The sequence below is a fragment of the Physeter macrocephalus genome, chromosome 11 (genome assembly GCF_002837175.3).
Source record: "Physeter macrocephalus isolate SW-GA chromosome 11, ASM283717v5, whole genome shotgun sequence".
Taxonomy (NCBI): Eukaryota; Metazoa; Chordata; class Mammalia; order Artiodactyla; family Physeteridae; genus Physeter; species Physeter macrocephalus.
In genome coordinates this window covers 180,650,580-180,663,577 of record NC_041224.1, presented here as the reverse complement: position 1 = coordinate 180,663,577, position 12,998 = coordinate 180,650,580, and the positions used below count along the sequence as shown (strand labels likewise).

Below are 12,998 nucleotides of genomic sequence, written 5' to 3'. Positions count from 1 at the left end.
GATCCCACATGCCGCGGAGCGGCTGGGCCCGTGAGCCATGGCCGCTGAGCCTGCGCGTCCGGAGCCTGTGCTCCGCAACGGGAGAGGCCGCCAATGGTGAGAGGCCCACGTACCACAAAAGAAAAAAAAAAAAAAAAAAACCCCAAAATGAATCAAAGACCTAAATGTAAGAGATAAAACTATACAATTCTTGGAAGAATACACGTGCAAATCTTCATCACCTTGAATTAAGCAATGCATTTTAGATATGACACCTAAAGCACAGGTAAACAAAGAAAAAAATAGATAAATTGGATTTCATCCCCCCAAAATTTTTTTTTTAATTTTATTTATTTTTGGCTGTGTTGGGTCTTCACTGCTGCGCACAGGCTTTCTCTAGTTGTGGCGAGCGGGGGCTACTCTTTGTTGTGGTGCGTGGGGGTCTCTTGTTGCAGAGCACGGGCGCTATGCGCACAGGGCTCAGTAGTTGTGGCCCATGGGCTTAGTTGCTCCACGGCATGTGGGATCTTCCGGGACCAGGGATTGAACCCATGTCCTCTGTGTTGGCAGGCAGATTCTTAACCACTGCACAACGAGGCAAGTCCCGATTTTATCAAAATTTACAATTTTTGTGCTTCAAAGGGCACTACTGAAAAAGTGAAAAGACAACCTACAGAATGGGAGAAAATATTTGCAAATCATCCTTCTAATATGGGTCTAATATCCAGAGTATGTAAAGAATTCTTACAATTCAACAATAAAAAGAGAAATAACCCAATTAAATCCTTTAAAATAACCCAATTTTAAAGGATTTGAATAAACATTTCTCCAAAGGAGATATAAAAATGGCAAATAAGAACATGAAAAGATACTCAACATCATTAGTCATTACGGAAATTCAACTTAAAAAGATAATAAGATCACTTTACACCCACTAGGACGACTACAATCAAAAAGACAAACAATAACAAGTGTTGACGAGGATAGAGATATTGGAACTCTTACATATCGCTGGTTGGGATGTAAAATGATGCACCCACTTTGAAAAACAGCTTGGCAGTTCCTCAGAAAGTTAAACATAGAGTTACCATATGACCCTGCATCCCACTTACAGGTATATACATGACTGTTCACAGCAGTGTTATTCATAATAGTCAAAAAGTGGAAACAACCCAAATGTCCATCAACTGATAGGTAAACAAAATGTGGTATGTCCATATAGTGGAATATTATTCAGCCATAGAAAAGAATCTTCAATGTAGTGATACATGCTACAACATGGATGAACCTTGAAAACACACACTTAAGTGAAAGAAGGCACACATAAAACACTACATTATTACAGGCAGACCTTGGAGATATGGAGGCTTTGGTCCCAGACCACTGCAATGAAGCAAATATTGCAGTAAAGTGAGTCACGTGAATTTTTTGGTTTCCCGGTGCATATAAAGTTATGTTTACACTATACTGAGGTCTATTAAGTGTGCAATAGCATTATGTCTAAAAAACCATACATACCTTAATTACAAAATAATGCTGTTGGAAAAATTGTGCCAATAGACTTGCTCTATACAGGGTTACCACAAACATTTAATTTGTAAAAAACACAGTATCTTCAAAGCACAAATGAGGTATGCCTGTATATAATGACATTTACCTGGAAATGTCCAGAATAGGCAAATTCATAGAGACAGAAAGTAGACTAGGGGCTGCCAGGAGCTGGTGGGAGGAGGAAATTGGGAACGACTGCCAGTGGGTACGGACTGTCTTCTTGGGGTGATGAAAACGTTCTGGAATTAGACAGCGGTGATGGTTGCACAATCTTGCGACTACTAAAACCGCTGAATTGTATACTTTAAAAGTGTGAATTTTATGGTGTGTGAATTATATCTCAGTAAAGAAAAAGAGACTTAAAGGGGAAAAATATCTTCCTCTACCATTAGACCCTAATGGTTACAGTGTAACTAATTTTCTTCACAATTGATATACACATAGGTGTGTGATGTGTTTCATCGCACACAGGCCAATGCTTTCTGAAGTTTGAGTAGAGACGGTGAGCTAGCAGCGTATCCGTAGAAGGGAAATGACGTGCTTCCTAAGTAGAATGCAGCCTGGGACAGACAGCAGCCTAACCGCGCCACTCCGAGTCAGTGCACACACACTGAACCCGGTAACACACACGGACTGACCTGGCAGCCTCTGTGGTGGGAGATGCCAACCGTGACGCCCGCCCTCAGGGCTGCCCCTGCCCTCCACACCCTCACGAGACTTGAAAGGCCACACAGGACAGGAACCACGGCCTGCCAAGCGGGCAGTAGGGCCCCTGTGACTCGGGACGGCACAGCAGGCCAGGGGCCAGTCTCAGGACACCCCGCAGCGGCTCAGGGGCGAAGGAATGAGACCACGGGGAGACAGCCCTCTGGCTTAGAAGCCCCAAGCTCCAAACAGGCATCGCACACGGGGTCCCTGAACTTGCAGAGCACCCCCATCCAGAGAGGCCCCCGCTCTGGCTCCCCCCGGGTTAGTCCACTCGCCAGGACTCCAGACAGAGGCCGTGTGTCCTGGCTGCAAAGCTGATGCTGACACTTCAACCGCACCAGGATTTTTGGGAGACAGAGACAGAGCTGGGAAGGTAACCCCAGGGCACATTTTTACAGAAACAGGAGGGAAAGTGGCCAACCCTGAACGCACACAGCACAAAGGCAAACGCAGAGGGCACAGTACGAGCGTGGCTGCCCCCCACAAAGACAGAAGGGCCACCTCCCGCCAGCCCGAGGGGGCCCACATGTCACCCGGACCCGCGCTGCCTGAGTGAAGAGCAGTCTACCCCACGTGTCCTCGCTCCTCTGACCCAGCCTCCTGCTGCCCCGCGAAACCTCCATGTGGAGGACCCTCTCCCAACCTCCCCGACGCCTCCCCCTCAGAGAGGGCTTCCCCAAGGCCCCTGTGGAACGCCGCCCTCCCCTCCCCCCGCTTCCTTGTCCCCCGCGGTCAACGCCCCGGGAGCGCGGAGCGCGTCCACCGCGCTGCTGGCCGGCTGCTCACCCTCCCGGCCCACGCAGAGGTCTGCTCCACAAAGGCGAGACCGTGGCTCTGTCTCGTCCCCAGCTGGTCCCCACGACTAGCCTGGGACGTGGCAGGTGTTCCATAAATACCTGGAATCCATCAAGGGGTGGATGCTGATCGGGGGAAGAGGGACAACCAGCTGCCTGAGGAGGGGAGGGAAGCCGAAGGCTCCCAGGGAAGGTGACAGTCAGCTAGGATCCCACCGGGCAGAGAAGGGGGGCAGCCAGGGCAGAGCAAATGAGGGGTGCGGAGAGGCAGAGACACGGCGCCGGGCTTCCGTCCCTCGCCGGCCCTGTGGCCGGACTGTGGCTTCTCCGGGCTCCAGGACGCGGATCACAACAGCACAGCTCATAAGGCTGCTCTGAGACAAGCTGAGTCGCGGTCAGGGCGGCAGGTGGGACGGGCCTGGCACAGAGGGGCGCACTCGTCACCGCTGCTGGCAGAACAGCAGGCGCCGCAGGGTTCTCAGGATAGGTCGGGGTGCCACCTTCAGCTACTGGTCTAGTTTGGTGTCCTGCCCAAGCATTCCCGGTGACACTCATCATAAAGCAGAAGCACTGTAAATGTTTGCTAAGTAATTCAGATCCCACACCTGTCAACACTGCAATGTGATACTGAACTTCAGTAATACTAAGAATGATAGGCAGAACAATCTAATTTATTACACATTTACCGAAAACCGAGTGGGTGTTTCTTAAATACCAGCTGACTTAAAGTAACTCCATCCTGATGGCACCCCACTCCAGCTGCACAAACACTTCAGCAGTAAAAGAAACTAGAGGCAAGAACCCTCCCACAGCATTGCCTGCCTTACAAGAGATTTAATCTGGGGGCAGGCAGAGTTGACGTCATGGTATTCTACTTTTCGCACTTGAAATTAAGTCAATAATGTTCCTAGACTGCTGCAGAATATTCCAGTGAACATCCAGTGCACAGCGGGCCACCACAGCCTTATCTAATCTGAAATGACTGGATAGTTAGATACTTCCCATTGTTTGGCAATGAAAGACAACGCTGCAGGAACACAGGGAAGTCTTCCCATGTTTTCCTATAGGATGAATTCTTAGATATTCAGTGGTCATAATTTCCCCGCTTCTTGGCATATGCGTACTTCATGCGACTAAATCCTTCTGGAAAAGGAGCTGGGAAAACATCTCCCTGAGTTCAGTAAGCATAAAACAAGGCCTAGATGCTGTTTTAATATACACTGTGAAATTTAGAGTTTTTTTCTTGTAGTCACATTATTCATCTGCAGGTGTTTTGTTATTTCTACAAATTTGTTAAGGCTTTTCATAAAGTCCACACGCCTCTTCATCTCTGCCACAAACGCCTCCCGCCACCTGCCATTCACGTTTAATGTGTTTCCTGGACATGGACCCCTTTGCCTGGCCCTCGGGTTTGCTGGGCAGTGTCTGTGGCGCAGCCTCACTCCTTCAACAGAACCCCGCCTGGGCAGAGCCTCAGTCTGGCTACTTCCTTGGACCTGGGAGGTATAAACCGAGAGGTGGAAAAAGCCTGTTTACAGCAAGAGAAGGCTGAAGCAGTAGGGTAGAGAGGAGGTGAAACGAGAGGAGGGAGGATGTCCTGGGTTCCCTCTAGTGCCAGCGTCTGAGTGCAGGCCATGCCTGGGCCCGGCTCTCCCCTGGTCCTGTGTCTGAGCCACTTCGTGTCCCCTCAGCAAACTCTCCTTTCCAGGAGGACTGATCAAAGGGAGTCCTGACGAACCCAGACAGTGTCAGTTTTCATGTTCCTGAATCTTTCTACCTTTACCGTCACGCTCAGGGAATCATCACCCCTCCAGATAATGGAGGGTCACTTTTATTGTTAGACTTTCTACAACTAGGAGCGATGTACTTAACTTTTTACTCCATAAACAACTGATTTTTAATAATTAACTTTTTCATCCGTTTGGAATACATCTGTATTACGGGGAGCATGAATCCAAATGTATCCTTTTGGGACCAAAATAATTAGTTTCTCCAACATCATTTATTACACGAAACTCCTCTTTCTTGGCTTCTGCGAGACCCCTGCACTCAGGTATTACACATGCGTGTTCTGGCCCACGGGGGTGACACACCTGTCCCCCCGCCCCCATTTCCATCACTGCAGCCTGGTAACTGTTTAAACAGCTGACAAAGCGGCCACCTCCCTTCATGAGTCCTTTCCTCAACATACTCTTTCCTGTTTTCTTACCAAACTAATGTGAAATCTAATTAAGGCCCGTCTTTCAACACTCAGTAACGCCATCGGTAGGAATCCATGATGCTCATAGAAGACAGCGGCCCGTGGGCCTCCCTGGGAACCCACTCTGCAGGTCAGGACCTAGGCCCCTCCACTTACTCACTCTGTGATTTTGGTCAAACAACTTGCCCTCAGGATCCTCATCTACAAAATGGTAAAAGTAACAGTACCTACTTCATTGGTTCACCATGGGAACTAAAACAGAACACATGTGCAAAGGGCACAGTCCTGAAGTCGGGGCTCTCATTCTGTGCTTCGGGATGAGAGCCTGTCCTCGCCTCGATGCCCCCGCCCCCGGCCTAAGGACGGTGCTACCTAAGGAAGTCTTCCCCTCACCCCACACTTGCCTGCTCAGCGGTCAGCCAATTGGAGGAGGATTCAATGGGAGTGTGTAAATGGGAGATAAAATGTCTTGGTTGTACCTGTTTGTGGTTTAGCTTTGTATTAAAAAAAAAAAAAAGGAAATAAACTTGAAAATTGTCTGTCACCATAAAAATAAAACAAAAATCAAAATACTTATTACCCTCCCCAAAAAAACCAACCAAAAAACAAACAAAATCTGATAGGACACAGCACCCCTTCCTGCTCACTCCTGCCCTCCCAGACCCTCAGTGGGGCCTGTGCAGCAGACAGCATACGACTGGGCCCAGCATGGGGCCAACTCCATCCTCCCCAGACCTCTATTCTAATGAGCCCAGGCAAGGCTACCGCGAGCAGGGAGAGTCACAGTGCTTTAGCCCAACAAAGACCTGGCTTTGGGGGTCAACGATTTCAGATTTTCCATCAGAAGGTTTTGACAGTAGACATCTGTTTAACCAACAGAACAAAATCTTATTCAGGCCTAACATCAACACCGAGAGAAAATGATTAAAGGTTATTTTGAGCACTAGATTCTCCATCCAAAAGAAAGGACAGCAGCACGGAAGGCAGAGAGAACTGAATGCAGTCTGCATCCCTGACACGTGAAGTGCGCAGCCTGGGGAACAAGACACGAAACAGGTACAACAGGTACAACAGGTAAAACGGGCAGGGGCCGGGCGGGGCCTCCAATCCAGAAGGAGGAGCATGGCTGTCACTCTGTCGTCACAGGAAATCTAAAAACCTAAACTGAGTGGCAACTGTCAGAACTGCATTTTGGGTAGAACAGACTGGCTACACTGCAAAGAATGGATTTAAGGCATGAGTCGCTAAACTACAGCCTGTAGGCCAAATCTGGCCTACCAGCTGATTTTGTAAATACAGTTTTATTGGGACAAGTTCATGCCCATTAATTTATGTATTTTCTATGGCTGCTTTCACAGAACAACAGCAGAGCTGACCAGTTGAAGGAGAGACCCATATGGCCCAGAGAGACTAAACTATTTACTATCTATCCCTTTACAGAAAGTCTGATGACCCCTGATTTAAAGACTGGGGGCCAGGGAACCAATTAGGAAGATACTACAATAGGCAGAGAATTAACAAGAGCCTGAATTAAAGCCATGTTTAAAGGACAGGGAGTAGGGACTGCCCTGCTGGTGCAGTGCTTAAGAATCCGCCTGCCAATGCAGAGAACATGGGTTCAAGCCCTGGTCCGGGAAGATCCCACATGCCACCGAGCAACTAAGCCCGTGAGCCACAACTACTGAGCCTGCGCTCTAAATCCCGCGAGCCGCAACTAGAGGAAGCCTATGCACAGCAACAAAGACCCAACGCAGCCAAAAATAAATAAATAAAAATAAATTTATTTTTTTAAAAAAGGACAGGGAGTAGCAAAGGTGCTGAGAAACACCTAAGAGGTAAATCTGGTGGAGAGATGAAGGATGAAGGGGTGGGGAGGGGCTTCCAGGATGACTGCAGTTTCCGGCTCATGGCCAGTGGGATCATGAACTGCCATCAGGAATCAGGGAAGAGAAGCCAGGGCAGAAGAGACAGAGGCTGCTGAAGCCATGGGACCTCGGATGTAAGTCCAAAGGTCAGAAAGAGGTCATCGATCAGAATGACCCCAAATGATGAGAGGGCTGACCTTACCCGAAGACAGAAGAGGGAGCAGGAGGAGGACAGACGTACGCACCCCTGAGGACACCTTCACAGCGCCTGCCCCATGGAGCCACGACCTGCTCCCTGAGCTTTCTCTACTTCATTCAACGTCCTTTCTTTTTCTTCGGCTGTGCCGAGAGGCACAGGGGATCTAGTTCCCTGACCAGGGGTGGAACCTGCGCCCCATGCAGTGGGAGTGTGGGTCTTAACCGCTGGACGGCCAGGGAGGCCCTAATACTCTTTCTTCAGACCTTCTCATATAGCTACTCAAACAAAACCAGCGTTGGCAGAAAAAGAACTCACTCACCTGATTCAGCTCTCAGTTCCAGGCCTTTGGCTTTTAGTCTTGAGTCAATAAATTTTTCTTTTTCCTAAAAGAAGACAGCTATCAGAATTCCCTTTCTTCGTCTTTCCGTTTTTCCTTGGCTAGGACACAGTTCTCAGTGCTCTGGAGAAGTCTGGATGTGGATTTCCTGAGAAGTGGCCCGTCTCAAAGCCTGTTTTAAACCATCTGAACCTAGCTAAAAGTTTCATGCTTGAAATAGGATTTGAAAATGAGATGTTCGGGAGGCACTGTTTGTTTATAAATCCACAGAATAAGGTAAATGCAACTCCATTTGACTTAGCCTGCCCAAATGGATAAACATGTATCATGTATCGCCTAAGTCTTTCTTCTGGATTAGAAAATTTATACTCCTTTCTCGTAGTTTATTGATGAGCATGCTGTTAAGAATCCTGAATTCTCAGGAAGAATGACAACACATCCCAGACACCCATAATTCCACACACACACACACACACACAAGCGTATATACATGTGGAACCTTGCAGTTCTGGTTCTGGCTCTGCTACTCCCTTTACTTCCCTGAACACCTCAAGATCTGTGATTCTGTGAATGATCAATATTTCTTCTTTACAGTTACATACTGATTTTAAAATTCTACGCATATATACACACATACATATGTATGGCGGGGAGGCAATGAGATGCTGCCAAATAACTGAAAGGCAAAGCAGATGCTAAAGATTTAGCGCCCCCACGTGGCCAACTGTATTATTTCTCATTCTGACCCGAAACCTAAACTCACCTTAAGAAAAGTCAAATTCTGGTTTGCCCAGAACTGTTGGTTCCATTCTTGTGTTTCTTGTCTTAATTCTCTTAACTTTTGTTCCAATGGTGATTCATTTTCAGGGATGTAGAAGTGAACAGGTCGAAGGTTTGAATATTTATCTGGGGGTCCTATCCAATCATGGCAAGATTTTCTTGGAGGGCAGAACCTTGAGACCTTTAACAAAACGCATGGGGTTACTATACAACTTAACGAATCCCTAGTATTATAAAATGAACAGTCCAGATTTATTAAAGACCCTTGTTAGCTTCCTCTTTTTAAGACTATGTGCCAGGGAATATCCAAATTAAAAGAACTATAATAAATAGCATTCACATTAATACTACACCAAACATGTTCAACAATGGTGCTGGAATAATTCAACATCCTAAGGCGAAAAAAGAATGTCAACCTGTGCTTTGCATCATATACAAAAATTAACGCAGAATGGATCAAAGACATAAAATGTAAAATCTAAAACTATAAAACTTCTAAAACACAGTAAAAATTCTACAAGCTTGGATTAGGCAAACATTTCTTACATACAACACCAAAAGCACAATCCACAAGATGAGAAATAGATGAACTGGACTTCACCGAAGTTAAAATCTTCTGTTCTCCTAAAGACACTATAAAGAAAATGAAAAGACAAGCCACAGACTGGGAGAAAATACATGCAAATCTGTAAAAGGACTTGTTTCTAGACTATATAGAGACTTTTCAAAACTCCATAATAAGTAAACACACAACCCAATTTAAAAATAGGCAAAATATTTAAATAAAAGTTTCCGAAGAAGATATACAGATGACAAATAAAAGCACATAAAAAATGCTCAACATCATTAGTCAGTAGAGAAATGCAAATCAAAACCACAATGAGATATCACTACACACATATTAATATGGCTAAAAAAAAAAAAATCTGCCCAAACAAGTGCTGTCAAGGACGTAAAACAATCGAGTTCTTAAATACTGCTCATGGCAATGCAAAATGGTACAACCACTTGGGAAAAAAGTCAGCAGTCCATTATAAAATTAAACACACAGCTAACATACAACCCAGCAACCCCTTCCCAAGTTATTTATCCATGATGCATGAGTACACGTGTTCGCACAAAAACCCGGATATGACTGTTTAAAGTGGCTTTATGTATAACTGCCAAAATCTGGAATTAGCCGAAATACCCTTCCACTGATGAACAGAAAAACACAGTATGGCACATACATGTGACGGACACTACTCGACAACAGAGGAGACTACAGGTGACACAGATGGATCTCAAAGGCACTATGCTGATTGAAGAGGCCACACCAGAGAGGTTGCACACTGGATGATTCTATTCCCAAGACATCCTGGAAAAGACAGGTGCTGGGGTGGAGGAAGGGGGTGATTACAAAGGAATTTTTTGGGGTGGTGAAAGTGATCGATATCTTGAATTGTGGTGTACATGTCTGCCAGGAGTGAATTTTACTATATGTGAACTGGACTTCAATAAACCTGATATTAAAATAAAGAGATCAGCTGAGTAATCAAAAGACTATCCATTTGTCTGTTAAAAGATCAACGTAACCACAATCCATGGGGGGAAATAACATTCAGTTTGGAAATCTCTTCTACCCTATTTTTAAAATAGAAAGCTCCACCTATAATGGAAAATCTATAAGTAAATCACTTTGCTGTACACCCAAAGGTAACACAACACTGTAAATTAACTGTCCTCCGATTTTAAAAAAGCAAAAGCTCTACTGAGCACGACTTCTACCTCCGGAACATCGGAGTGCCTCCCGCCAGTCCTCCCTCCAGAAACAACCAGAAAACTACTCAGTAGCAGAGAGGAACAGGTACAACACGGACAGATCTCAAAACAACATAGAGAGCGAAAGAGCCAGCCACCAAAGAGGACGTTCTATGTGATTCCACTTATGTGACATTCTAGAAAAAGTAATCAGATCAGTGGTAGCCCAGAGTGAGGGGTGGAGGGGACTGGAGTGATGTTCTAGATCTTATTGGGGTGGTGATTGCACAGATTTACACATTTGTCACAACTCATCAAACTCGAAATGGGTGCACTCATTTTACTATATATAAATTACACCTCAATAAAGTCAATTAAAAGAGTGGTAAGGGTTTCCCTGGTGGCGCAGTGGTTGAGAGTCCGCCTGCCGACGCGGGGGACGCGGGTTCGTGCCCCGGCCCGGGAGGATGCCACATGCCGCGGAGCGGCTGGGCCCGTGAGCCACGGCCGCTGAGCCTGCGCGTCCGGAGCCTGTGCTCCGCAACGGGAGAGGCCACAACAGTGAGAGGCCCGCGTACCGCAAAAAAAAAAAAAAAAAAAAAAAAGAGTGGTAAAACTTACAAAGATAAAAAATTACTATACTGAACATAATTAACAGTTCTTTTGCATTTAGAAGGCACTTCATTTAGGATATTTCAGTACTTCACTATCACCACTATAAGCTGCAACTTCCAAGTAACTAAAAATAGAGATGCAGGCTTTGCAAAATTTAAGATAAAGCAGCTCTTTTTCTGTCAGTAAGCAGCTTACTGATAATTTCCTTTGAAAAATGTAGCTTTAATAGCTAATAATTTCACAAATTAATGCAGATAACCAGGTGCAGCTGTGTGTTCTGCAATGGCTCACTTGGCAGGAGCACCATGGGAGGAAAGGAGAGGCCAAGCAGAAGCTCAGCTTCGCGTACAATCCTCCGCGTTCCTCTCCCTGGTGTGCGTCTGACCATCTTCTGGTCCCTGGACTCAACCCTGGACAATCAGAGTAAAGAACCAAGTGTAGACTGAGAAAGGAAACCAAGTCACTCTTCAGGAAACAGTCAGTCAGTTTCCGCTTTGACGGCCGCCACTGAGCACCAGCCGCCTACCCAAGCACCCCAAGAACTTGGCGTTCACTGAAGGAGACTGCTAAATGCAGCACTAGCCGTCGGCCCTCTCCTTGTCTTGGATGCTATGACCTTCCTAAATCTTCTAAATTCCCAAGCAGTCTAAAAATAGGAAGAATTTAAAACGTGACAAGGATAGCAGCGGGTTTGGTCGGGAAGTGGGTTACAAAGCTTGGTGTGGCCACCTAACGTGGATAGTTCAGACCACAGAGAACACCTGAGGAGGTTACATCAGCTCTGCCATCACCGCTCAGAGTTCAGCAGATCAAGTTATATTACAAAATATGCAGGGACAGCCACTCATGCAAAAAAGCTTCTCCTTACATCTGAGAACACAGAGTTTCTGAGTTATAACACATTATAGCTCTGCCTTTAGGACAACAGTGGCATTTATAATATTTTATTAAAAATCTGTGGCATGGCGTCCGGAGCCTGTGCTCCGCAACGGGAGAGGCCACAACAATGAAAGGCTCGCGTACCGCAAAAAAAAAAAAAAAAAAAAATCTGTGGCATGTTCAGCTCAGCGTTGGAATGCTTACTATTTTGGGACTTCCCTGGTGGTCCAGTGGTTAAGACTCCATGCTCCCAATGCAGGGGGCCTGGGTTCGATCCCAGGTTCAATCCCTGGAACTAAGATCCCACATACCTCAACTAAGCGCCATAATCAGAGGAGCCCGAGGGCCACAACAAAGACCCAGCGCAGCCAAAATAAATAAATAAATAATTTTTTTTTAAAAGGGATGCTTACTATTTAGAAAATTATTTTGAGTCTAGAATAAGTGAATGAGCAGGAAATGTTGAAAAGTACATATGATTCCCTCAGACTCTCAAAACGTTTCTAGAGAAGTATCTTTTAAACAAAATTTCAAGGACCCTTGACAGATTAGGTAAAAGAATACAGCATTTGAGTGGGGGAAAAAAAAGATTGATAGAGGACTTCCCTGGTGGCGCAGTGGTTAAGAATCCACCTGCCAATGCAGGGGACACGGGTTCGACCCTGGTCCGGGAAGATCCCACATGCCGCGGAGCAACTAAGCCCATGAGCCACAACTACTGAGCCTGGGCTCTAAAGCCCACATGCCACAACTACTGAGCCTGTGCTCTAGAGCCTGTGCGCGACAACTACTGAGCCCGCGAGCCACAACTACTGAAGCCCGCACACCTACAGCCCATGCTCCGCAACAAGAGAAGCCACCACAGTGAGAAGCCCGTTCACCGCAACGAAGAGTAGGCCCCGCTCACCGCAACTAGAGAAAAGCCTGCGCGCAGCAACAAAGACCCAACGCAGCCAAAAAAAAAAAAAAAAAAGATTGATAGAAAATGTCCAATCAATAAAAAGAACCTATGTAGTAATGAGTTAAAGATTTGGTGACAAGTAGAATATGCCCTAAAATTCACCCAAATTTCCACATCAGTAATGGAGCTTAAGAAGCTGGAGGAGGCCCCAGGGGAATGCAAGGAAGGGTCCTTCGGGCCTGTTCTGGGGGGCATGGCCACTCTGAGGGGGTGGAGAGGAAGAGCCATTCTCTGAGGCTGTGGCGGTATGGGGGCTGCAGGGACAGAGGAACAAGAGATGGCCTGGGGACAGCGTTGAGGAACCAGTGGATGGGGCCGCCCCCTGGGCAGTGGTGTGCCCATAAACGTTTTTTTTTTTTTTTTTTTTTTTTGTTGTGGGCGGGCCTCTCA

At 46.3% G+C, this 12,998-nt stretch overlaps 1 protein-coding gene across 5 annotated transcripts in view; it reads right to left on the bottom strand.

The window, feature by feature from the left end:
* COA8 (cytochrome c oxidase assembly factor 8) overlaps nucleotides 1-12,998 on the bottom strand; it is a 62,545-nt gene that overhangs the window by 30,529 nt on the left and 19,018 nt on the right. For all 5 annotated transcript variants that reach the window (XR_008618746.1, XM_055088744.1, XM_055088743.1 and 2 more), the window contains exons 2-3: nucleotides 8,397-8,594; nucleotides 7,616-7,679 (exon numbers count right to left, since the gene is read on the bottom strand). Coding sequence is in view for 4 of the 5 variants with exons in the window: in XM_055088744.1 (XP_054944719.1) it covers nucleotides 7,616-7,679; nucleotides 8,397-8,594 (262 nt within the window). In the remaining variant the exon portion in view is untranslated. The remainder of the gene's footprint in view (nucleotides 1-7,615; nucleotides 7,680-8,396; nucleotides 8,595-12,998) is intronic.